The sequence below is a fragment of the Colletotrichum truncatum genome, assembly GCF_014235925.2.
Source record: "Colletotrichum truncatum strain CMES1059 chromosome Unknown Contig_0004, whole genome shotgun sequence".
Taxonomy (NCBI): domain Eukaryota; kingdom Fungi; phylum Ascomycota; class Sordariomycetes; order Glomerellales; family Glomerellaceae; genus Colletotrichum; species Colletotrichum truncatum.
Window position 1 is genome coordinate 1801913 of NW_027222401.1, and position 25777 is coordinate 1827689.

General features: G+C 50.1%; 8 protein-coding genes across 8 annotated transcripts; 4 read left to right on the forward strand and 4 right to left on the reverse strand.

Moving 5' to 3' along the window:
- Positions 1-723: 723 nt before the first annotated feature.
- CTRU02_207290 (uncharacterized protein) lies at positions 724-1536 on the forward strand (the record flags this gene model as incomplete). Its single annotated transcript, XM_036719321.1, has 2 exons — positions 724-839; positions 903-1536. The coding sequence occupies 2 exons, from the start codon at positions 724-726 to the stop codon at positions 1534-1536; spliced, it is 750 nt and encodes a 249-aa protein (XP_036589028.1).
- Positions 1537-1871: 335 nt separating this feature from the next.
- CTRU02_207291 (exopolygalacturonase) lies at positions 1872-3360 on the reverse strand (the record flags this gene model as incomplete). The annotated part of the gene is made up of 4 exons (XM_036719320.1): positions 1872-2003; positions 2058-2159; positions 2215-2724; positions 2779-3360. 4 exons carry the CDS (start codon positions 3358-3360, stop codon positions 1872-1874), a joined length of 1326 nt encoding a protein of 441 aa, XP_036589027.1.
- A 1341-nt stretch (positions 3361-4701) lies between these two features.
- On the forward strand, positions 4702-5996 carry CTRU02_207292 (pectinesterase family protein; the record flags this gene model as incomplete). The annotated part of the gene is made up of 2 exons (XM_036719319.1): positions 4702-5530; positions 5584-5996. 2 exons carry the CDS (start codon positions 4702-4704, stop codon positions 5994-5996), a joined length of 1242 nt encoding a protein of 413 aa, XP_036589026.1.
- A 397-nt stretch (positions 5997-6393) lies between these two features.
- On the reverse strand, positions 6394-10863 carry CTRU02_207293 (reverse transcriptase domain protein; the record flags this gene model as incomplete). Its single annotated transcript, XM_070204863.1, has 1 exon — positions 6394-10863. The coding sequence occupies one exon, from the start codon at positions 10861-10863 to the stop codon at positions 6394-6396; it is 4470 nt and encodes a 1489-aa protein (XP_070061396.1).
- A 455-nt stretch (positions 10864-11318) lies between these two features.
- CTRU02_207294 (uncharacterized protein) lies at positions 11319-11489 on the reverse strand (the record flags this gene model as incomplete). The annotated part of the gene is made up of 1 exon (XM_036719317.2): positions 11319-11489. One exon carries the CDS (start codon positions 11487-11489, stop codon positions 11319-11321), a length of 171 nt encoding a protein of 56 aa, XP_036589024.2.
- A 420-nt stretch (positions 11490-11909) lies between these two features.
- Positions 11910-14054, reverse strand: CTRU02_207295 (rip defective; the record flags this gene model as incomplete). Its single annotated transcript, XM_036719316.1, has 1 exon — positions 11910-14054. The coding sequence occupies one exon, from the start codon at positions 14052-14054 to the stop codon at positions 11910-11912; it is 2145 nt and encodes a 714-aa protein (XP_036589023.1).
- A 1503-nt stretch (positions 14055-15557) lies between these two features.
- CTRU02_207296 (HhH-GPD family base excision DNA repair protein) lies at positions 15558-17078 on the forward strand (the record flags this gene model as incomplete). Its single annotated transcript, XM_036719315.1, has 1 exon — positions 15558-17078. The coding sequence occupies one exon, from the start codon at positions 15558-15560 to the stop codon at positions 17076-17078; it is 1521 nt and encodes a 506-aa protein (XP_036589022.1).
- A 1531-nt stretch (positions 17079-18609) lies between these two features.
- CTRU02_207297 (helicase sen1) lies at positions 18610-25085 on the forward strand (the record flags this gene model as incomplete). The annotated part of the gene is made up of 5 exons (XM_036719314.2): positions 18610-18968; positions 19025-22723; positions 22771-24661; positions 24732-24950; positions 25002-25085. The coding sequence occupies 5 exons, from the start codon at positions 18610-18612 to the stop codon at positions 25083-25085; spliced, it is 6252 nt and encodes a 2083-aa protein (XP_036589021.2).
- Positions 25086-25777: the final 692 nt, after the last annotated feature.

The window sequence follows — 25777 nt, forward strand, 5'->3', positions numbered from 1 at the left end:
GTGAAAGTTTAGAGACCGAAAAAAGCGTTATCTTATCGCATTTGCGTTGGTTGACACCGGTGTAGGGTTAGAGAAATGGCGGGGCGATGTGGGGTGTTGAACACTAGTGTACTACACGAGTAGCGCTGCTAACTACAGCATATCCTAGCAGTCGTTGTTCAATACAATATGGTTCGCTAAGCTGATGCAAATCAAACTCAAATAAATCAATGGTACCGGTACTGCATTTTGGTAATCTAGGACTCATACTTTCATTTATCTGATGCTGCTATAGTTTTTTTTGATTGGTGTGTTGAGAACATTATATTCAGGCGTGAGGACCAAATAGGCAATGTCAGCTGTCGGGACTCTTCCTCTCCCTCCTTTCTGCCATGTTGAAGTTGAACTGAGGGGCCTTCGATCCAAATTGGAATATTCTTTCTTGATTGATTACATTCATTTACGTAGTGTTGTATAGGTATTTACTCAAAAAGGGAATAGGCCAGCTTACCTGATTGCCTCAAGGAACGTGATCATCCTACCCTGGTCATAAAGTGACTCACTGGGTAAATCTAATATTCTGCCACGACTAACTTCAGACGGGACTACCTTGTAAAATTATGATGTTTGCTTCAACACCACAGTTCAAAGGATTTCCATAAGCCCCGGAGACTGCTCGGCGTTAAGATTGTTTCCCATTTTGACAAAGTTCTTGAGCTATCCACCTTGACGTCAAGACTGATCATGCAATCGTCTCGTCCCTCGGTGAGCCCAGACTTCTGGTTGGAGCCTCTCACAATTGATAATCATATTCAAGACTTCCACGAGTTGTGTGCCGATGAGTCAGCAGCTCAATGGAGGTGAGTCAAAGCTTTAGCATACTTGTTGAATGCAATGTTGGCCTATACTGACCTCCATTCCAGTACCCAGCGTCCCACCGAAAGCTTCGAAAGCTCAAGAGAGCTGATGAAACGGGTGTTCATATGGAACCCGCAAAAACCATGGATCATCAACTATGCCTTTATGTCCTCGAAGTACTCGGCACCAGACAGTGACGGCAGCAGCGGCAACACCAGGCCCAAGATGGTCGGTATCGTCAAGACAACCAGAGAGTCGCCTTGGGGTTTGTCTATTGGCTACAAGGTGAGGTCTGACTGTTGGGGAAAGGGTTATGCAACACGCGCTGTGAAGATGTTCTTGGATGAATACTGGAGCCAGCCACGCAAGGCTCCGAGAGAAGCTATATATGGCACTCGGGAGAAGAACGAGGCAGACATCGTTACTTTCCATGTGACTCCGGCTTTGGATGTCAGTGACCAGACACAAAACATGGGCAAGCCTGACAGCGAAGAAGATGGCGACGGAGAAATTGAGATAACGCATCTTATTGCCCAGATAGACCCGATGAATCTCGGCAGCATGAGGGTAGCAGAGAAGTGCGACGGAAATTTTATCACCATAAGTAAGAAGAGCCTTAAGGTGTGGCGCTTCGATGAGATGCGAGATTTGGCGGTTTTCAGATTCGTCAAGCCCTCAGCCGTGGCACCACCAGGTTAGCAGCATTATACACTTCCGGCAGCGAAGGCAACCCCACGCGATTCTTTGGACGTTTGTACATTCAAGATCATCAGAGGACTGAAAGTGGAAGTCGTTTGTGCATCGCTACCGGGTGCCAGGTAGCATAGGGAAACAGATGACCGCCTTTTATGTTGTACTCCTATATGTCTAAGTACATCGTAATGTGATTTGAAGAGTACGATGAGTTCTTGTATCACGTCCTTATGACACCACCTGACAGATAAATGAAAGACATGTAATTGTTAAGTATGTATACAATGATATACAAAATATACAAAAGAATATAAAGACCTCGACTTCTCCTTGTCTCAGAATCAGCTCTTAGTTACCTTATCCACGCAGTTGATGTCAAGGAGACCATTGTTGAGGTTGGTGCACAGCCACTGAGCCGTCTTGCCGCTCGGCGTCTTGACATTGATGTTCTTAGCGTTGATGTTAAGACATTTCTGTAGTAGGTATTGTAAGCATGGTATTATCAGTCAAGTTTTGGTATGACTCACCTCCTTGCTACTGCACACAAGGGTTCCAACCCGCGGGTCGTACTTCTTAGAAGCAGTGCCATCCATGTTCTTGAAGTAAATATCGCTGATGGTCATGTTGGACTAATGCGAGGATCAGTTTCTGCCTCTAGGCTCAAGAAATTTGATGGAAACTTACGGGATACTGGTTGCAGAGCGTCTGGTTCTTCTGGCCGTAGCACTGGTCAATAGTAATAGCGTTGTCGTTGTTAGAGTGATGGAAGGTGTCGTAAGTCACGTTCTTGACGTATCCAGAACCACCGCCTCCGGAAAGGGAAGGCTGGAAGGGGGTGTCGATGCCTGGCCAGACTTTGATGCGAGCACCGTCCGAGGCATTGGACATGGTGGTGTTATAGATGTAAAGGTTCTCGACAATGTCAAAGGTACCGACATATTGGCCGAGGGAACCGACAGAAATACCGTGGGAGCCGTCGCAAACAAGCCCCTGAATCACAATGTTGGTCGAGTTGGGCTTGAAGGAAACACAGTCATCGCCGTTTGCAATGTGTGAGTTTTGGATAACAACTCCGTCACTACGGTAGGTATCCCAGCCGTCTGTGTTTTTGGCCGGGTTGCTCGAAGTCGAGCCCACCTTGATATCAATATTAGAGATGAGCACGTCGGTGCTATTGGCAATGAGGTTGAACCACTAATTCGAGTCAGTTTTGCTTGGAAGATCTCAGGGAAGATTATGAGGTCTTACCATTGGCGAATTGACCATCTTCAGACCGGTGATGGAACCACCTTTGAGGCCATCTGCGACAAACAGGATGGGCCTCTCAAGGGTGGCGTTGGACGCAAATCGGTCATACCATTTCTGGCCATTACCTTGAAGTGTGCCGATGCCGTTTCCGTAGATGTTGACATCCTTGCCTCCGAACTTCCACATCGACGATGAGCCCTGGAAGGCGTACTTGAACGTCCGCGGAAGCCAGTGGTCAATGTCATCGCAAAATCCGACGGTACCGACAATGGCAACATCGACACCGTTGAGGAAAGTGAGATCCAGAGGAGAGCAGACGTTATAGGTCTGGTCCAGGACAACAGTGCCACCGTTATTGCAGTCCTTGAAGGCCTGCAGGATGTTGGCACTGTCATCTCCGCCTCCACCGACGGGCTTCACGGCACATGTCTTCTTCCTCGCGGGGGAAGCCATGTAGACACGGCCGGGATTGAAAGGCCCGACCTTGATGTCCGGGCGCTTGATAGCAGCTGCATCTGCGGCGTGGGTGAGGGGAACCAAGGCGGCGGCGACGAGGCCACCGAGAAGGGTAGGAGCAACCATTATGACGATATCCGTGAATCGACGCAGGGGATGTATGTGCCAAGCGATGCCAAGTGATGAGAGGCGTCGTGGTTGTCCAATGTTTCCTACGAAGCAGCGGGATTTACACTAGATCTCTCTTTCTATAGGAGGCTTTCGTTCTCGGTTCAGCAGGCTATCGCAAGGAACCCACCTTCAGTGACACTCAATGAATACATAGTAGTAGCTGACGCATTATACCACTAGGGATCTACAGGGACAGCACATGGCATGGGTCGGGATTTTTCCGTCCATATGAAGGGGGAAGAAAGGGGAGAGGGAAAGGAGTCGTCCCATCAAGTTCGGTGGAGAAAGACAAACAACTAGCTTTCATGATACGTTTGGTGATGCCAGGGACATGCCCGTGATGATTGGTACGGTGATTTCCGTGGCTTCCGCCTTACTTCGCAGTAAAGCCAAATCGGACAAGAGTTGATGAAATGAACGTTGTTTAGACATGGAGCCCCGGCCGTCGTGCCAGGGGGAGATGTTTCTCCCAAATCCACACGCATGGAGAGCTCCCTCGGGATGGTGGCGAAGTTCGGATGAAGTGGATGTTCTCCCCTGCTAAAAGCATCCGCAAATTTGCTCGGTGTCGGCTTTTTACAGGCCACAGTATACGTTACCGCTAATTACATAGTAGTAGCAAGAGCTAAAGACAGAGAGATAGTGGACGCTGGGATACCCCGCGGAGCCGTTGTGGGGGGACCACAAGCCAAGGCGGGTTGGCTTGCTGTACTGCCGCGCCTCCGAGGCTTGGTTTTTTTGCTTGATTCAATCTCCTCCCCCGCATTGGCCGTCTTTTCAGTGGGATGGGTATTTGCTGGGTTTGCTGGGGTACCGCTTCCAGCTTGGAACGTGGTTCGTGGAACATCTCAAACCGCCGCTGAAATTCTTCCATCTGCAGAGCCCCAAAAGTTGGGGTAACGAAGGGATCAACCCCCTCATTTCTTTTGCTATGTGCCGTCTACCGAGTTAAAAACACCGCCTTGTTCGCATATCTTTCTCCCAAAAACCATGTTGTCTGGGGTAATATCTCCGTCTACCCCGCGTTGACCATGCCAGAGTCAAGCTGCAACGTCACCAATTCGGCTTGCTTGCCGTTGTCATCTGTGATGAAAAACGCTATCCGGACAAGGGGAAGCCGGAAAAGCTAGTCAAGTGAATGAGGCGATCCGGTTAATATGGAGGAAAGGAGGTGAAGAAAGAGACTATATAGTTACCAGACCTCTGGGACCGAGTTAGGGTGTGTTGACTGCATGCCATCCAACCCCCCCTCCCTTCTCTAGCTCGGCCGAGTTCTCGAGTGTGTAGTTCGTCGCGATGAAGAGCTCCGTGTCCCTCTCCCTCCTGTCAGGAGCATTGCTCCCCTTGGTATCAATTGCCTCAGCAGCAGGTATTCCAAGCGGTCCCGCCAAGACGTACGCAGACTGCCAGAAGAAGACCTGTAACCCCCTTGAGGGCTGTCCTCCTGGCACTCTCTTCGTCAGCAAGTCCTCCCCAAAGGCAAACTTCACCACTATCCAGGCCGCCATTGCGTCTCTTCCCAATAACACGGACGCCTACACAATCCTTATCGCCCCGGGGAACTACACCGAGCAACTCAATGTCACCCGTGCGGGTCCCTTGACCCTCTTGGGCATGACAGACCGGCCAGCCTCTGACCGCCTGTATGCCGATGTCAACCTCAACACAACTTCCTCAAACCATAACGAGGTCCAGGTGTGGTGGAACGCTGCCAACCACGATGCCATCTTCCCGGACAACGTCTTTACGAGTGTGCTGACTGTTGGCCCCAACCTGAACGCCACTTATACCGGTTCCGGTCCGACGGGCTTTCCTGTGCCAGAAGGCACACCTTTCGGATGTGTCGACTTCCGCGCCTACAACATTGACTTTAGGAACGATGAGTTCCCGCGGTCTAATGGCCCTGCCCACGCTGTTGGCGTTAGCAGAGCCAACGCGGGCTTCTACTCCTGCGGCTTGTACAGCTACCAAGATACGTTGTACGTTGGCAAGTTGGGTAACGCTTACTTCTACGACAACGTGATTGCTGGCCAGACAGACTTCCTGTACGGTTTTGGCACGGCGTACATCGAGAAATCCACGCTTTCGCTGCGAAACTGCGGCGGTGGAATTACGGCATGGAAAGGTTAGCTCGTCCCCATGCTTTGCTCTAAACGTATTCACTAACAGTCGGTCTAGGAACAAACACCACTTTTGAGAACAAGTACGGAGTCTACATCTCCGACTCCCAGGCTATCGCTGCCAACTCATCTATTGCGCCCATTATTAAGGGTGCCTGCCCTCTTGGCCGTCCCTGGAACGCGCAGCACCGCTCCATCTTCATGGAGTCCTACTTTGACGCGAGCATCAAGCCCCAAGGGTACATTCCATGGGGATCAACGGACCCGCGCACAAACAACTTCACGTTCATGGCGGTGTACAACGATAGGGGCCCTGGCTGGACGCCTGATCAGATGGCCGCTAGCGGTGTCACAGTTGTGCTAAACGATAAGGGAGTTGAGCCGTACAGAAACCCGGTTGATGTGTTCCAAACCGAGGATGGCAAGCCCGGATTCGTCTCTTGGATTGACCAGAGTGTATTAAGATCATAGTTCCTGACCAAGGCCATTCTAAGCAAAAGCAATACAAATAATGTGGGCGAAACCAGCACAGAACGCTCAGAATGGGAAAAGTGGTGTTGTTGGTTGGAAGAACTAACTAACTGGCTAGAGGGCTGTGGAGGCTGGCTAAGACCAGTGGTGGCGGCCGTCAGCCCACGTGACGGGCCGGCGAGGCCTGCCACCCACACCCCCTCTCAGACTCCTCAGCGAAAAAGCAGTAGAATAATAGGAAATACAGGAAAAGTCCCAAATCCTCCAAATCCGAGGAGTTCTCAACTATTAGAAAACTCGGTCAATTACCGGTTAAGCCTGGCCAATAGGAGGCCGTGAAATCCTCCGAATCCCGAAGTCTCAATATCAATAGTCCCACAGTCTCAAAATCCCCCTCTCAATCCAATCCCTCCGCCATGCCCAACAAACGAACGAATTCCTTGTGTTTGACCGCAACCAGTGGCTTCGTGAGTCCATCGGCGGCCATATCAGCGCCCTTGATGAGTCGGAGTTCGATGCTTTTCGCAGTGTGAACCTCCTGTATGATCCATTTGTATCGGACGTCGATGTGGCGGGTTCGTGCCTCGTTGAGTGGGTTCATGACGTTGTCGTAGCCGTTGGCACTGTCAGTGAACATGATAGTAGGCGTGGTGATGGGTTTGCCGAGCAGTTGGGAGAGGCAACGTCTGATCCACTTCACAGCAATTGCCGTAGGTGTGAGATTGATGAATTCAGCCTCCGTGGTGCTCAAAGTCACGAAAGTCTGTTTCTTTGACTTCCAAGCAATCGGCGCACCAGCGAGGAAGACGACGTAACCACCTGTCGAGACTCGTGATGGCTTGTTGTCAGCGAAAGAGGCATCTGCAGCAGCGTAGAGCCCCAACTCGTTGATCGTGGGGATGCCTCCAAGTACAATACCGAGATAAACGGTGCCCTTGAGGTATCGGAATAAGTGCTTAATAGCACGAAGATGGGCCTTAGAAGGCCCTGAATTCGCCTGTGACAATTTACTGACGGTGTAGGCCATGTCAACGCGAGTTCCAGCCACCAGGAAGTTAAGGCAGCCGGTTTGTTCGATGTAAAGTTGTTGTTCGTCAAGCGAGCACTCGTTCTTGTCCCAGGTGACGGGCAGATCGTCAGTGGTCGCCATAGGCGTCTTGACAGCACTCAAACCATCAAAGTCGAATCGTTGAAGCACTGCTTTTGCGTACTTGGCTTGGGAAACGAAAATCTTACCGGCAGCTCTGTCGCGTTCAATCTGGAAACCGAGAAAATCGGTAGCCTCGCCGAGGTCTTTAAGAGAACAGACCTTCTCGAGGAGACGACGAACTTCCATCATGACTTGCTTGTTGGGAGCGGCGATGGCGTTGTCGTCGACGTACATAAGAACGTACGCTTTAATCTTGTGATTGACGAAGAGACAAACCTCCCCATCAACAGCAGTGAAGCCAATTCGTTCCATTTCACCCTTGATAAGTCGAAACCACCAAAGTGGTGATTTTCTCAATCCATAGAGTGCCTTGTGGAGCAGCCAAACCTTGTTGTCTGCAGTGGCGTAGCCAGCGGGGGGCCGGACGTACACCTTAACCCCCTCTGGAATCGAGGCGGCTAGGAAAGCAGTGTCGAAATCATATACTTCGTATTCAAGATCGAGAAGTGCGACAACTGCGAAGAAAAGGCGGGTTGCGGTGGCAGAGGCAACTGCAGCGTAAACCTCTTGCGATGACCAGTCACCTTTCTCGTGGTTTCCACAAACCACATATCGGGCCTTGTAGCGCACGATTTCGTTGTTTTTGTTGGTTTTGATGTCACATACCCACTTGCCGGGCAGGACTTTAGCGTCACGTGGTGGGTAAACGACTTCGTAAACCCCCTTTTCCGTGAATTGAGTCATCTCTCGTTCGAAGGCTTGTTCCCACTGGGGCCACTGTGGGCTCTTCTGCGCCTCACGGTAGGACTTCGGGATCACCACGCCGTCGGGTAGGACTTTCGAAAGGGCAGTAGCAGAAAGCACGCTGAGAGAGAATTGACGAGAAGTTAGTGAAGCTGGAATGTCAGCAGATAGAAAAGTCTTTTTAGCATAGGAGCGTACGCCACTGGCGGCTCGGTAGTGACCAGGTGGTCGCTGGGCTGAGGCGCGGCGAGGTCGAGAGGACTCTGCCGGTTGACTCGTTGCTTCCTCAACAATCGTGGAGAGGGAATCAGGGTCCTGGTGATCAGTTTCCATTGTTTCCACGGAAGCGACGAATTCGTCATCATTCAATTCGTTAGTAATGCTGTCACGAGGTGTAGCAGTGGTCTCCAACAGGTTCTCTGGTGGCGGAGACATGAGATGTGTATCAGTGGGTGCCATCGCTTTTTCAACGATGGTCTCATCTGGTTTGGGATCACCAGTCACGGGTTTTTCACCTTCAATAGGCTTCTGACGGATGGTGTACTGGATGATGATATCTGGTTCGACAAACGCAGCATCATGTTCAATTTCATCAATGTTGGGTGTGCCAGTAGTTGGAGGCAACACTGTCTTGTGCGGTTCCTCACGAAATCGAACATCTCTGCAGCGAATAACCTCCTTTCGATCAGGCAGGTAAACGTAGTAAATGTGGCCACGAAGAGAACCGTAACCGACGAGGAATCCCTTGATTGCTCGTGGTTCCATCTTGGCAGAGCGCATAGGGCGTCGAGGGCCCTTCTTGTGTACGTAGGCAGCACAGCCAAACGTTCGGAGATGTTCAATGTGGGGGGCCTCACGTTCAGCAGCCAAGTTCAGCTCTCTCGCCATGATCTCGTGAGGGCTCAAGTTACCCTTGGAGGGTGTGGGCAAGAGGTTGAGAATCTGAGTCACCGAATCGATGCTGTAATCCCACAGTTCCTCTGGAAGGGACATGTCAATCAGCTGTGTCCGGGCGCCTTCGACGATGGTACGACCAGCACGCTCAATAGTACCGTTCATGGAAGGCGTGTAGGCAATAGTCGTGTTGTGGCGAGTACCCTCGAAGTAGGGGTCGTTGAAAACCTTGATTAGCTCGGGAGCATTGTCAGAAACCCAAACCTTGGGCTTGAGGCCGGTGAGACTGTAGAATTCAGTATCCCATTTCTTGATAGCTGCCAGGATGGTGGCAAACTTGTGGTTGGGCAGAAAAACAACCCAGTGGTAACCACTATACTTATCCATGAGGTGTAGAACCTGACGGTTCCCTTTTGTTGATAGGGGAAGAACACCAACGAGATCAAGGTGAATTTCATCGCCAATACTCGTAAGTGGAAGTGGGTGGTCTCGACTAATCCGTTCAGTGGATTTGCTGAGATGGCAAGACTCACAGAAGAAAGCGTCAATTTCTGACGTTGTGAACCGAATGCCAACACGGCGGCAAGCCTCCACAACACGTGATGGGTGGGCGTGAACCAGCCGGCGGTGCATCAGTTCAAGAGACGGTCGCTGGGTAGCCCGGAAGGCGGCGAGGCTGACAGCAATATCTCGAGGCACGTGATTTCCAGTATCATGAGTCTCAACGACGCAGACGTCAGAAACCCAATGAACTTTGGCAAGGGAAGTGCGCTGTGTCACGTGTATGAGGCTTGAGGTCTGCCAATCATATTCCACGTGATCACGACGAAGTTTTCCAGGGCTCAGTAAGTTGGCTGGGCTGGAAGGGTTGTACTCAACGTTGTGAAGTGTCCAATCGTGAATAACGTCAGGGTTGGTGGGGTCTTGGGTCTGGAAGAAGACGGTGCCCACGCCAAGTGACCGGACTGGGGCGCCGGAGGCAGAAGTGGAAGGTGTCAAATCGCTCTTTTCAGCGTACTTGACGAAATATCGCAAGTTGTTGAAGGTTGAAGTAGTACAACCAGAATCGAGAACGATATCGTCTCGGGTGATGAGGTCATCGCGGGCAGCAGTGAAAACTGCTGGGCTGGCGATGGAGGCAAGGGCAGACTGACCCAAGATGGCAGGTGACGCTCTGACAACAGTCTGGCGGGTGCCATCAACAGAAGTAGGCTGATCCCAGCGGCAGCGATCGCCACACACGTGCTTTCTCGCTTTTTCAATCAACTTATCCCGGTTGACGTAGTGTAGAGGGATGAGATTGGGGTGGGCGACATAGCACTTTGTGGTCTCGTGATCACAGTTGCAGTGGTCGCACTTCTTCTTTTCCTTGGAGGCAGTGACAGTGGAGGTGACGGTGGTGGTGACGGCTGGAGAGGCAGGACCCCCACTGCCAGCAGACTTGCCTCCAGGTGTGTTGCGAATAGTGGCATAACTGCGCTTTTGATCCTCGTCTTGGGCAAGCGTGTAAATCGTATCAGCCACCTCATTCCACGTGGGATGGGTGGCGCCCTTCGATGTGAAATGCTTGTACGTATCGGGAAGTCGGTCCTTAAAGAAGTTAAGGAGGAAAACAGCGAGGAAGGAGTCTGGCAGACGACCGTGAATGGTCTCAATACGCTTTCTGAGGTGGTGACAGCGATTGAGGGCATCGTGAAGAGTCTTGTGATCGTTGGCGGTGGTCTTGGCAAACTCGTCAACAAGGGCAGCTGTGGCGTCTTGTGAGATTCTCGGAATGTGCTTCTCGAGCGCCTGCCACAATTCGTAAGGGTTTCCATCGTCAACCCAACCCGCTGTGCAGAGTCTGTCAAGAACCGATTCGCTGGCGTTCATGAGGAGACCATTCGTGACGTTACGGTTCTTTCTCCATTCCTCTGCAGCGATAGGGTCAGCAGGGCGAGGGACGTCAGTCTCGAGGAATATCTCGAAGTCGTATCCTCGCAGGGTCGCTGTAACAAGCATGCGCCATGTGTTCCAGTTGGATTCACCTTTCAGGCGAGGAAGAGGCGTGAAGACGGTCTTGAAGTCGTTTTGAGACATCTTGAAGTGAAAGTGAGGGTATCACAACAGTGCGGGACAGACTTATAGTCGCACCTCGATCACAGGCGTTTCTCCGAGGCCGCAGCTTTGGAGGCGTGTCTGTACGTTAGATGGCTTACTTTCGCTGCCACCTACGCGTGCTGTTGGATTGTGTAGGAGGGAGAATCTTGCGTAAGAACACGAGAAATGGGTGGAATTGTGAGATCCGACCGTAGAAATACGGTGAATCGAAGGGAAGAATGAATACTCGTAGAAGATACGAGAAACTGATGGGCTGGTTCGAAAAACCGAAGCTGAAATGGTTGAATTCTCGTGAAAAACGAGGAATCGAAGTAAAAGTTGTAGTTGTGACTGAAAAGTCTGTTGTTGACCGTGGTGTTCGTGAAAACCAGTGGGTTGTGGTGGTCGGTCGCGTGCCACGTGATATTCGTGCGCGCCAGGCAGCCAATGTCGCGTCAGAAAGTGAAATTCGTCAGCGAAGAGGAAGGAAAGAGAGCGAGAAAATCGCACAGAAGGGTAAATAAAGCGAATAAAATCGCAAAAATTCGTGAATCAATAGAAAATTGACAGACGAGTAGAATAATGGGTAAAACGACGTTATTCCGAAAGAATAACGCTGGGCTCATAACCTGTGGGCGAAACCAGCACAGAACGCTCAGAATGGGAAAAGTGGTGTTGTTGGTTGGAAGAACTAACTAACTGGCTAGAGGGCTGTGGAGGCTGGCTAAGACCAGTGGTGGCGGCCGTCAGCCCACGTGACGGGCCGGCGAGGCCTGCCACCCACAAATAATGTCTGGATCATTCGGTATGACAGTGATGTGCCCAACCCCCACCCATACCAGCTAGACCATTATATTTCTCCCACCAACGCCCTTTTCAACCTTCATGTCAAACATCAGGAAGACATCAGAAGATGTTTGATTCTCCGATGACAGTCACCCACAAATTGAAATCATCCACCCTCAAAGCCACAGATGACAAAGGGAAAAAAGCAATTCATATCACTAGGCGTATTCTCTCTGCGGAAAATGTACTTCGCCATTTCTCTAGTCGATTACGATGGCTGATTGTTTGAAGTATCCGATTGGGAGAGGCTCGGGTGTCCCCAACGACAAGGTTGCTGATCGAGGTGAGTCTGGTACGTCTAGGACATCGCCCATCTCTGTGTCCGAATCAAAATCATACTTAATTTCACACTGAACCTCATCTTCAAAGACGACAATGGCATTTTCTGAAGAGTTACCGCTTATTCTCGAAGGAAGAACCGGAGGCGGAGGCGAAGGGGTTGCTGACACTAAAATCAACTCTTGGTTTTCGCGACTGGCTCTTGACATCCTCGAAGAAGCAAGACCGTCACGTTCTAGTAACCAGTTCTTTATGTGTTCACAGAGAAGTCGAACAACACACGGCGGAAATGCGTTGCCAATCTGTTTTTTCAGACATGATTCGCCTGCGAACTTGTGCCACGTTGGGAACCCCTGCAGACAAGCAAACTCTCGAGGTGTAAAGGGTCGGAGATCCCAATGAAAGTTTTGACCGCCTGAACATGTGATGCATCGTGGCAAGATCTTGTCGGGTTCGCATATAACTGAGCCGTTCGGAAGGACGTCCCTTGGCTCTTCGGGCTCGTGGTTGTATAAATCACCGTTGATCCTGCTCAGTGACTGCCTGGCCGTAACGTATCTTGAGAGGCCGTCGGCTCCTGCCTCAGAGTGTGTTGCGCTGGGAAACGGAGGTAACTGTTCTCCTGGGCATGCTCCAATCATGATCAATCTCTTGCGCACTTGTGGTAAGCCCCAGGTTTGCAGATGCACGATTTTCCACGAAACAGAATATCCTAGTTCCGTAAAGCCCCCCACGAGGCAACTGAAGAAAGGGTCGTGGCAACTCTGTAGGATCCCAAATGTTTGCTCGAGAGTGAAAATGCGTGGTCGTACTTTTTCGACCAAACTGCGGCATGCAAAGAGAGCCGCAATGTTCGCTTCATCGTTTTTTCCAGGAATAGTGTGAGCAGGTGACCATGTCTGGCATGGCGGAGATAGATGGAGTATGTCGGCGCGTAGGGGAATATCATCGTGGACAAGCAAAAACTCATCTACCGACATTTGAAATAGTTCAGTGGTAGGAAAGTTGAGCCTGTAAGTGTTACAAGCCTTGTCCCAGTGATCGATTGCACACTTGATATGTAGCCTAGACCGTTCTGCCCCGCGCGAGAAACCGCCAGCACCAGAGAACGCGTCGACAACTGTATACTTTTGTTCACTGTTATTGTTGTTGTTGTTGCTGCCTGGCACCATGCTAGTATACGAGCCTCCAAGGATAGTTTCACCTCTCCACTCCGCCCTGAGAGCGTCTTCCTCAACAAGAAGATATGCATGTCGAACATCATTAGCGTTTATACGCTCCAATGTCCAATGATGGGGTTTGCGCAGCAACTTCTCCTTCGAACCGCGATAGTATAAGATATATCGCCATCGGCAAACCAGCGGGCCATCCTCTTGAATGGCCTTCAAGGAAGTGAATATGCTTCGCTCATACCTGTGTTTCGGGTAAGGTGCGTTAGTCAGATGCAGCGTTCGAGGCTTCAAAAGATCCGTAAGTGAAACCTCAATTTGAGCCTGCTGCTCTGGCGGGCGGCTGTCATCCTCTTCCAACTCGTAAAGCGCATAGATTTCATTCAGCTTTCGGGGCAGCTTCCCCATCAGTGCTCTCGACCTATAGAACGGTGTTCCACAGACTTTGACATGTCGAGTGTGCAAATCTTGGGTAATGGATGTGACCAAAATGAAGCCAAGACAAAGGTTGGAATTTGGAAGCTTAGTAGACTTAAGCTCATAGAGCTTGTTCACTCTGATAGGAAGCTTTCCATTTCGTTCATATTTCATGTACTGCTTCTCTGGGACCTGGATGCCAGGCAGGCTGTGTTGCTTTCGAGATTGCCGGACAAATATCGGCTCGTCGTCGACCGTTAGGTCTATCAGGTCGGCTAACTCCCGGCAAGCGATTTCTTCATCTCGTGCTTCATCTATCCATTCACTTGCTACAGTGAATGACCTGCGTTTTTGGCGCCGATAATTGTGGATTTGTCGATTAAGATCAGCAACCTCTCGGTCTGCGGCAGAGTATATTGACTCGTCGTATTCCAGATCGATTGCGTTTTGCGGGCTTCCGCCTGCATACAAGTCGCCCATCGCTCCGAATTAGCCTGACTTATGATGATTTAGTTCATAGATACTGTAGAAAATAGGTAGAGTTAGGAAGAGAGCTAAACACCTGAAGATTCAGGTATGGGCCGTGGTAGAAAAGAACGAACCTAATGACAACGGCACCTCCGGAGAGCAACCAGGCCGTTCCTGCTGTTGTGTTAAACAGGAGCTGTTTCCTTCGGACAAATGAGTCTCGATACAGAAAACAGTTTCCTAGCCTCCTAAGAGCCCAAAATTGAAGTGAGGGGGCGAATCTGGGCTTGCGTTGAGAAGAGAATGCTGGGAAGTTGATGTTGTTACGGAAAGAACGGAAGATACGAGGCAAAAGTCAATACAAAAACCAACTCGGATTCGTGGCTAGAATAAGAAAAAATCCAGTTCTGTTGGTGTCGTAGAGGAGGATTGGGAGTGAAAGAGTTGAAGAAGAGAATGTAAGAAGAGGCTTGTGAGGTAAAAGCGGGAGCTTCAAGAGACGATGGCAATGGATGAAATACAAGAAGGGAAGGACTATGAAAGCTGGAGTGAACTTACTGTAATGACTTTTTTGTTTCTTTCAAGTTTTTATTTCTGCTTTGGCACTTGGACCTGTAATTTATTTGTTGTGAGCGTGATAAAGGTCAGCTGAGAGTTTCCCCTCAGGATCACTCACTGACAGCGACATGTTACTACAATCCACATCTTTGCGCCGGGGCAGCATTGACTGCCACAGTTAATTTGTATTTATGAACAAATGTCCACCATGGATACAAGAGACAAACTATTTCGAAAGAAAACAACTACAACTGCATGTGAGTCACCAATACGGCAAAATCACGACAGCAGGGTGCTCTTGAAAGGAGTGCAGATAGCAAATACTTGATGATACCTGGGATTAACAATGAGATCGATCGTGACGAGCTGAGCACTCAGGATACTATGACTCGTTCATCGGGATTATGTGACCGAGGAGATTGAAAAATGTGTTGCCTGCCCGTTGAGCGCAACTCCCAGTTCATTACTGATTGCATAAGTTAAAAATTCAATGATATCCAAGTATGGCACCCACTACTGCTACCTAAGCCTAAGGCAAAATATTAAGGAAATATTAACAAGTTATTGTCCCCGAAAAAGTGTACTATGTTATACAACAAGCTTAACTCATGCAAGTTCTGTAGGCCAAGACTGGAGAGGAATTCAGGCCTGACAAGAAGCCACGAGATACCCATTTTACATGTCACCTTCGCTCTTGCCTTCTGCAACAATACTATCACTTGATTAACACAATGGGAAATTTCAGTCCTTTGGAAAGTGGGTGTTTCTGATAAAGAAGGAAAGAACTCACCGTTTCGTGATTGACTGGCACAAATTCTTGCACGCTTCCCTCAACCTCCAACCTCCATTTGATCTTTGTCTAAGTTCACTCTCACTTCCTTAAAATTTATCGTTGATATTACGTGCAGTTGATACCACTCGTTGCAAAAACCTCTTCCAAAACGATTTTGCCACACCATGAGGACTCGATCTCAGGCAAAACTCGCAGCAGAGACTGCACTCCAGCTTGAGGAGAATCAAGGAAAACCTATGCAAACTGGAACAAAGCGACTAGCCGACACTACAATATCACTTGAAAGGGAGAAAACCGACGGCAAGAAGCGCGTAAAGAGAGAAAAAGAGCAGATATCATCACAAGCGTGTCACGGCACACAAGACCTTCCTCACGGCCTGGGAAGCATACACAATCCTGTTGATCATGGGCAGAAGCACCAGACTCCCAACAATAATAACAACAAAATAATCACGGCCAGAGGCAGGCAAATCAGGGGGGAAAATGAGCCTGACCAAGGTGTTGATGTGATGGTCAAAAAGGCGAAGCACACACCAAGACGGACAAAAGACAACCCATATGGCTTAATGCCTGGCCGAACCCCTTATCCAAGCCATAACAGCCCAACTGTAGCACAGTGCCAAGAGGTTCACGACATACTAACTCAACTGCATGGCGAATTCAGGTCTCCCGGCAAAATACCTCCACCTTCCACAGATATCGCAGGATGTGGAGAAGTTCCAGACCTCGTCGATGCTATGATACGAACATTGATCAGCGGACACACTGCCATGATCAACGCCAACAGAGCTATCCAAGACGTCATCTCCATATACGGCCAGCTTGACAGAGATGGCATCGGAGCTGGAGCCATTGATTGGAACAAGGTGCGGCTTTCCTCAAAGGAAGATATCATGAAGTCTATCAGAAGTGCTGGATTGGCCCTGACTAAAAGCAAAGAGATCAAAGAAATACTCGACAGGGTGTACGAAGAGAACCAGATAAGAAGAGAGGCGTTTGCTAAGGAAAAGCAGACTGGAGAGGCAGAAGATGTTCTTGGCGGGGCACGACTGACTCAAGGGCAGAAGGATCATCAGATTTCAAAAATTGAAAACGGCATACTGACACTGGACCATATTCGTTGTATGACCCCGGGTGAAGCCATGCTCGAATTTACCAAGTACCCTGGCATTGGTATCAAAACAGCGTCATGCCTTGTCTTGTTCTGCCTTCAACAGCCCAGCTTTGCTGTCGATACCCACGTCTGGCGAATGTGCAAGTGGTTAGGCTGGGTTCCTCGGGGAGCTTCTAGGGACGAGACATATATGCACTGCGAACTTCGAGTACCGGACCATCTCAAGTATGGACTTCATCAGCTTTTTATTCAGCATGGGAAAACCTGTGAGCGCTGTCGGAGTATCACCGTAGAAGGAACTAAGGAATGGGTCAATGCTACTTGCCCTCTTGAGCATCTACTGGACCGCTTCGACAAGCGCAAAACCAAGGCAGAGTCGAAGACGACAAAGATTATAACTCTCAAGACGAAGAGAAACGTTAAATTGGAGGCTTCCAACACGTCTATCAAGGGAGTCGATGCCGAAGATACAGTCGAGACGACGACTGATGGGGAAGGGGTCCCAAACCAGGGCCAAATTACCGGGGAAGAAGGCGACAAGACTGCTAAGGCTGACCCAGACGTCTCTTAGCCACTTCCAACATTCACACCATCAGCACCCAAGCCAACAAAAAAAACAGAACAGCGGTAGTAGTTGGAGTGGGGGTTGGTAAGAGAGCGAAGCCCAGACAAACCATTTTACACTTTGTAACGGGTCCCAGCGAGTTACAAAAGCCTGCCACCCGCCTAGGACGGGACGCAAACTCGAATAGATGTCGGTGGTGGCGGATGTTGAAAAGGGCTAAATAAAAAAGAAGGTCCGAATTACAAGCTACAGCGACACTCAAGTTTTGAGATCGAACCATGAGACTTATATGGAGTAGCTACATAAAGACTGGGGCAGTTTGAGGCATCAATAAGGTACCTGACACTTGACAGCTTAGGCGTACAGTTTCCGATGTTTTCTAGCAAGCTCACTCCCACTAACTGGCATTTTAGTGAACAACATCGCGTATCATATCTATAGCTCCCGCGGACGAAAAAAGCCGGCATCAATTAGGGGATTTTCCATTTTCAAACGACTTGCCAAACGGGCGAGACATGTAATAGCTTAGGTGCTTAGACTGACCAATCAAAGGATATATTGTCGGCGATTCGCACTTATCAAACGGATGACAACTTTACACTTCTTGTGAAGAGGGCCTGCCCTCAAAATCAAAGCTGACATAGTGAAAGAAGATTGCCATTCATTGAATACGAGCCCATCTGTCGGACATGCCTAGTCAACAAAGGGTTGAGGTTGTGAAGAAAGCCCTATGCTTGCTGACTGAAAGGCGCCAGACGGTTTCTTGCCGAGGTGAATTTTAAGATGTGGTCTGTGCTAACAGTCACAGTGCAAGCGTTAGTGGTACACATACTGAGCACCTCCTTCAACATCGGCCCAGTGTACCTGACGTAACCTAGAAAAGAGACTGGCTACTCAATGGCTCACGCTACCACCCCTGTCGACACGGTTGATGCGCTTTAATGGAATTTCGACGCCAGGCCGCGTCTTAGCCGGGCCAGAGCGTGTTACTGCACTTTTTGCAGCCCACTTCAATTTGGAAGCCGATGCCCTCTTTTCCCCCAGCAATCACCGCCCTCCGGATCGTGGATATCTTTCCTCTTTCCACAACAACTGACGACCCTGTTTCGCTGCCCCTTACGACCAGGAGATCGACCAGTTCTCACTTTAACCTTGGCTGGCGAACAAGGTCCTTCTTTCCCTTCTGTTCCTCCCCTTCTCCTTCAACCGACCGAAGGCCACCAATCCGTCTATCGACTCGACGACTACCTAGCCAACGCAGCACCCTTTGCGACTTGTGCCTTCTCCCGTTGTGGCTCGCCGATAGTTGCCCTATATATCCGCATCTCGCTCTTGCCGACTTGCTCTCAGGCTATAGTGGCGGCGGCGGCGGCCTCTATCTCCGATTCCTGACCTCTTTCCTCACATCCCACCCACCGACACTCTCTCACCTCATCCACCACCATACTTCCCAACGTCTCTGCACCACTTACCAAACAGAGTAGTCGGAAGTGTTGCCTCCACGATATGCCTCAACTGTTACCAGCCCTGCGATAAAATGGAGTCACAACCAGTCGAGGATATCCTCGAGGAAAACTTTCGCAAGTTTGGCCAAATACCCCCAGACGTTCATCTTCTCTGTCCAAAAGTCCACGAAGATGACTTTGAGGACTATGATGACCTGGAATCTCCCGGCGAGGAGATAACGGCCCTTGAAAAGAAGGAGCGAGTGGAGGACTGGAAGAAGCGACTCGATATCGCTTACTGGACAAGCCTTCTGCTTGCTTATGGAAAGGACAAGGCCGGCGTCTGGCTGGTAGAATGGGGAAATCGAATGGCCATTAATCTTCACAATTGCGACAAATGCGTCTTGAATTGGCATATGTACCGCAAAAAATACCTCCGGATCTTTTCCGAGTAAGCTTTGACTACCAACCCTGTCGAGTTCGAGCACTATGCTAACTAACGATTAGAAAATGGCCAGAAGATGCCGTCGCCGGTATCGAAAATTGTCTTCATAGATTCGACTTCGATCGCATAGATAAGGGTCTTGAATGGGCCAAGAAAATCATCGAGGAGGTGGAAGGTGCAGGACGTGTCTTCTCGAGGGCGGATCTTGGCGAAGATCAGGGTGCTGTCCTTCTTACTGTCTATGAGGCTCTCTGCTGCATGGCCTACGTCAGTGTGCCGGAGAAGAGACAGCTATTCCAATACGTTTTTGTCCGCCTCTCGGGCAAAAAACCTCTGAAGCTGGGCGACAATGTGTTGCTTCCCGCAATGACACAATTTCTGTTTGGCGAAGACAAGACCCGGCTGCAGTTTGCCGAGAAGTCTTGGGAGCGACTGCGGCCAAAGTCATTGACACAGGAGCAATTTGACTGGGCCGTCCATGACAACTTGGCGCAGGCGATCCAGTCCGTCGCGCAACTTAATCGAGACGCTGCTGTCAACCTCCCTGAGATTGAACGCTTTTGGAGAGCGATCAATTGGATTCTCAAGGCTCTGGATGAAAAGCTTGTCCTGCATGGCATCCGCGGCATGGAAGTCAAACCATCACTTTACGATCTGCTTTTCGCACATATGCAGTGCGAATCAGAGGCTATCTTGTTGCTGGTCATCCAGGCCTTGACAGCCCTACTGCAAACATCCCGGCAAGCCTTTTGGGATACTATTGGCGACGCGCGACCATTCGTCGTCGTGGAACACGTCCTGGGATCGCGCATCTTCAAGCAACTCCTCGCACAATCATTGACATTTGCCATTCAGTCTTCTGACGGCACTGGCCAAGAAGATGTGGAGTCAGTTACAACTTCGTGGATCAACACCTGGATTCAGTCCCTCAATCGCAATCAGAAAAGTGATGCCTGTGAGCAGCTGCTTCATCTTCTCTTCGAGCAAGTGATACTCGACACCAGCATAGGAGAACAGGGAAGAGCAGCTTGTATCCGAGCTGGCTTAGATGCCCTTGAACATGTCCTGCGGTCATTTCTGGACCCCTCAGTCAACGTCATTTCCGGTACAACATCTGTCTACATTAACTCTATTTTGAATGTGACACTCAAGCACATTGACGTTATCAAGGATGGGGCGCAGACGAAGAGTCAAGACCAGCACACTCTTGGCGTGCCCAAGGCTGCGATGAGCGTCATCAGTGCTGCCTTGGCTTTGGATTCTCGAGTTACTGCGGAAGAGCATTTTGAACTCCGTAAGAACGATCATGCAGCTATCCAGACGGCGGTCACTCGTAACTCGGCCGATCTGTGGGATGGGTTTCTCGACGATCTCTATAGTGGCCAGTCCACTCTAGCAAAGACTATGTTGGTGGCAATGGCCCCCCTTATCAATGTTGAGAGGTTCCGCCCTCCGAGAAAAGAGCCAGAAAAGCTTGACAAGGCAAGACAGGACTTCAACGTGAGGTTCGCTAAGATTGCGGAAGTTCTGGGAAGGGTTATGCAGCGTCTTTGCGAGTTTACCGTGCCAGAGTTGAACCAGTTATGCCTTGGAGGCCATTCCATTCGCCCCATCATCGCTTTCACTGTCCATGGAGAAGACGACATTAGTAGTGCAAGCTCTGAGCTCATCAAAACCATTACTGAAACCTCTTCCCGATCGGATGCGATGACAGCATTATTGGAACGCCACCTCAGTACCACTTGTTCTTCAATGATTTTTGCGACGCGAAAGATCTTGGAGCCTTCGAACTTGGCCTGGGGACCTGCACGTCACATCATCAACACCGCCAAAGATGTTCTCAAAGGCCTCAGCGATTTGTCAAACGGCATACTCCGTTCCAGAACTCTGGATCAGGGCGAGTCGAATGCAGTCTCTCTATGGTGGATCACTCATTGGAAGTACATAGAGATGGCATTCCAATCTACTGGGGCTTGGTCTCATCAGGTTGAGATACAGGTGATGCAAGATTTCTGTCGAGACGTTATCGAACTTGCAGACGCTATGTTAGCACAGGATGGCCTGTTTGCTTCGGCTCTGCGAGAAGGTCCAGTCCAGCCATCAGGCAAAGAACTGACCAAAATGCAAATGCTCCTTAAGGAGCCACAGCGTCATTTGAATGGCATAGTTCGGATGTTGCGGCTGAGGGACTTGTATTTAGTCGAGGTAACAGTCAAAGTTGTTGCCAAGCTTCTCAACAGACTCCGCGAGAACGACCTCGAGATTCCGACCGAACCAAAGGCTTTCGTCCAAGACTCCTGCATCAAGGCTGCAAACGGCAGGTACCCTATAAGTACCAACCTCAGTGACCAGCAGCGAGCGGAGCTGCTCAAGGCTTTGGGAGAAGATGACGATGTCGAAATCATTCAAATCAGTGCAGCTCCCAAGTCAGAGAAGCCGAAGAAGCAGAGCTCCCTTGATGCGTGGTCGAAATCTGGAGCATTTACACCTCAGAGCAATCGAACAAACAAGGATGATGTTCTTGAGCTCAGCAGCTCAGTCGATAAGAACCGCTCAATTCTGGACAGAATGGCCGCTCGCCAAAAACCCCAGCCAAGTGTTCCTAGGCCAACGTTGACTGCACTGAAATCTAGGCCTGACCCCGCTGTATCCCTAGCATCGAAGAATGCTCTCATTGAGTCGAGGAAGAAGGCTAAGGCGGAAAAAGCTAAGAGAGACGCCGAAATGATTGCCAAGGCAAAGGCTCTCCGAGGCCCACTCGTAGCTGGCGAGGGATCGGGGTTGAAGGGCCTTGGTGGTGTCGTTGGAAAAGAACATACCCCACAGAAAAGCCAGATTTTGGTCGACAGCGATGAGGAAGACGAAGATGATTCTGATGATGAGGATCTTGACAATCTCATCAACAAGGGACAACAAGGCAAGAAGGCTGTTGATGAAGCTACCAGACGTCGCGAGCGGGCATTGCTTGAAAAGACTCGCGGTCCGGTCAAGAAGGTAAAGGTGCAACGCTCAGCCAAAGACATGCGTGCTCGTTTGATCCCACCTATGGATCAGCTACACCAGGCTATTTTGGAGTGGGATATTTTCCATGAGGGTAACGACCCTCCATCTACGTCTGGGTCGATTGCTTGCACGCGAGTCGCCGACTCTTATGCTCACCCTCAGGAGTATAAGCAGACTTTCTTAGGTCTCCTAATCTCCGAAGCTTGGCGATCATTTGCGACTGCAAAAGATGAGACGACATCCAAAACATATGGGCTGAAGATCGCCTCACGCATGAGCGTTGATAAATTTCTTGAAGTAACAGCTAGTGTCCCTATTGCGGAGAACAAGGAGAGGATGCTGTCAGAAGGAGACATTATCCTTCTGTCGAAGGGCTCCAACCCTCTAACTGATAGTTCTGATGCCCATGCCCTGGCGAGAATCTGGAAAACCAGCTATAAAAAGGACAGACTTGAAGTGACATATCGCCTGAACAGCAAGAATAACCCCTTGCTAGCGGCGAATGCTCTAGGTGTTGGGTCTGAACTCCAGGCTGTCAAAATCACCAACATGACGACCATAGAGAGAGAGTACGCAGCCCTAGAGAGTCTGCAGTATTACGACCTTATGCTCGAAGTCTTGAGAGCCGAGCCATCACCTATCTTGAAGTATAGCGACGAGGCCGTCGAAAGCGTGATGCAGAACTACCAGCTTAATACTGGTCAGGCTAAGGCTATCCTTGGCGCGAAGGACAATGACGGCTTTACTCTCATCCAGGGGTAAGATATCTTATCCGTATTCCTTGATAAATGCTAACGATGGACAGACCTCCGGGAACAGGCAAGACAAAGACAATCGTGGCCATGGTAGGCTCGTTGCTCACTGGCAACATCCAGCCTTTAGGAACAGCCATCAAACCTAAGCTTCCTGGCCAAGCCAACCAAAACGCTATGCCCAAGAAGCTTTTGGTGTGCGCGCCGAGTAACGCTGCAGTCGATGAGCTCGTGTTGCGTCTGAAGCAGGGTGTGAAGACAATGACGGGATCATTCCACAAGATCAATGTTCTTCGTTTGGGTAGAAGTGATGCTATTAATGCAGCAGTTCGAGACGTTACTCTCGACGAGCTTGTCAAAAAACGGCTGGAAGGAGACAACACTGGCAACAAAGCCAAGGAAGAACGCGACAAGATGCACAACGATGCTGCCAAGATCAGAGACGAGCTTGCAGTTCTCCGACCTCGGCTAGATGAGGCTCGAGCAAACGGTGACCGTAATCTATCGCAAGCATTGCAAAGATCAGTTGACCAGTTGAGACGTGCTCAAATTAATATCGGTGCGAAGATCGATGAGGACAAGGCGAGCGGTAACACGGCGACTCGCGAAGCCGAAATTCGTCGTCGTCAGATTCAACAGGAGATATTGGATGGAGCACAGGTACTTTGCGCCACACTGAGTGGTAGTGGCCACGAAATGTTCAAGAACTTGAACGTTGAGTTCGAGACAGTCATCATCGACGAGGCCGCGCAGTGTGTGGAACTCAGCGCTTTGATTCCGCTCAAGTACGGCTGCACCAAATGTATTCTTGTTGGTGATCCGAAGCAATTGCCGCCAACGGTTCTCTCTCAATCCGCTGCCAGGTTCGGTTATGACCAAAGTTTGTTCGTTCGAATGCAGCGCAACCATCCCGATTTTATCCACATGCTCGATCGACAGTACCGTATGCACCCAGAGATCAGCAAGTTCCCTAGTTCGGAGTTCTATGAAGGCAAACTCGTTGACGGAGACGATATGAGTGACCTTCGTCGCCAGCCATGGCACGCCAGCGCTCTCCTCGGCCCTTACCGTTTCTTCGATGTTGAGGGTTCCCAGGAAAAGGGCAACAAGGGCCGTTCTTTGGTCAACCATGCGGAACTGAAAGTTGCTATGCAACTATACGAAAGGTTCCGGGCGGACTTTGGAAGGCAGACGGATATTCGTGGCAAAATCGGCATCATCACTCCTTATAAGGCCCAGCTGCAAGAGCTCCGGTACCAATTTGGACGTCAATATGGAGAAGGTATCACTGATGAGATCGAATTCAACACAACTGATGCCTTCCAAGGTCGAGAGTGTGAAATCATCATCTTTTCTTGTGTTCGAGCCAGTCCAACCGGCGGTATTGGTTTCATGCAAGATATCAGACGTATGAACGTCGGTCTGACGCGTGCAAAGTCATCACTCTGGATTTTGGGAGATTCGAGGGCGCTCGTCCAAGGAGAATTTTGGAGCAAGCTCATCGAGAATGCAAGAGAAAGAAACCTCTACACCAAGGGAGATATTCTATCGATGCTCCGCAAACCAAGCTCAATGCAGCCACTACCTGCCCCAGCGAAGCCCGCACTTCCAAGCGACTCTACATCTAGAGGCGCTGATTCCAAAGCTCAGCAAACTCCTAGCAAAGGAACTGGAATGAAAGATTCGGCGCCATTGCCTCCCTATGCCCGAAATGGAGTTGCGCCTCCACAACAGCAGCTTCCGGCCAACAACGCCGTCACCGAACGCCGTCCAGGATCTTGGGAAGGTGGTAATCGCATTGAGCGAATCAACGAGAGAGGCGAAGCACAGCCCGTTATCTCCCGGAACTCAGACCGACCTCCCATTATCCAATCATCTGCACCAAAGCCGGAATCTAAAAAGAGGCCATCGGATGTTAACGATGCACAGCGTGTGCCAAAGAGGGTATGTAGTTACAACACAAACAGTGTCGGTTTTGTACTTGCGTCCTTTTCTATATCTAACCCAATCACAGATGACAACGGAGCAGAATCGGCCTTCTGGCAGGCAACCACCGACCGGGCCAAAGGCAATGAATAGCACACCGAAGGAACCGAGACAGGCGAAGGATCCTTCTGCTATGGTAGCTCTCGGTCTGACACCAGCTGCACGACCGCCAGCGCCGACGGAATCGAATCTGAACATGCCCTCTTCGAGTTCGTCAACGGTCCCCAACCGCAACTTGCCACCGAGAGTAAGAAAAGAAACGCCTCATGGTTCTTTGGCACCGCTAACTTTTAGGTAGCCTCCCGGACAGAACGGACCTATCATTCACAGAAAGAAAGCGAAGGCAGACCCCTTCATTCAGAGGAAGCCCCCGAGACGCTAAGAGAGTGCTCACGCACGATGCTTCTTGGTTTGTATAGTAGTTTCGATACAGGACAGGGTTTGGACAGGGCTTTTGCATCAGAGAGAGGGGGCAATACGAGCTCCCTGGCGTTACAGGTCTAGGCAAGGGGGGCAAATGGCATTTGCGACGGCGACAGGTGTCACCTCTCGATCTTTGGGCTAGCCATGGATTGCGCATAAGGTTGAGAGCTAGGCAGGAGGGGTTGAGTCCTAGCGTGGCACATTATAAAGACACAGCTGAGGAGGCATTATTAGTGTACGACTACAGGATACCTTATATGTTTTAGCAAGAAGAGAGATGGAAGACGGTAGTGGCATGGCATGGTATGGCATGGCGCTACAGTACGTGACGATTGATGAGGCGACAAACGAGGAAGCCGGGGATAGTATCCCGTGCACCCATGGTGCAACCTTCGTTCTGGGACATACGAGCTACCATAGATATCTTTTGGGACGAGTAGATGAGGCAAGGGCTTCTCGGAAACTGTGTGTTTCTGGACGGGTGTAGAGAGATCCCGCAAGCTCACAACGACGTGCAGAAGCAGATGAACAAAGAAAAAAAAAAAAAAAACCTCCCAAGAAAAGGCATGGGTAAGGAAGTCCTGAGAAAGATGGAGATGTGCTTCTACCCTAAGCTGTCTTTGGTCAAGATAGGCGGAATAGGCCCCGGTT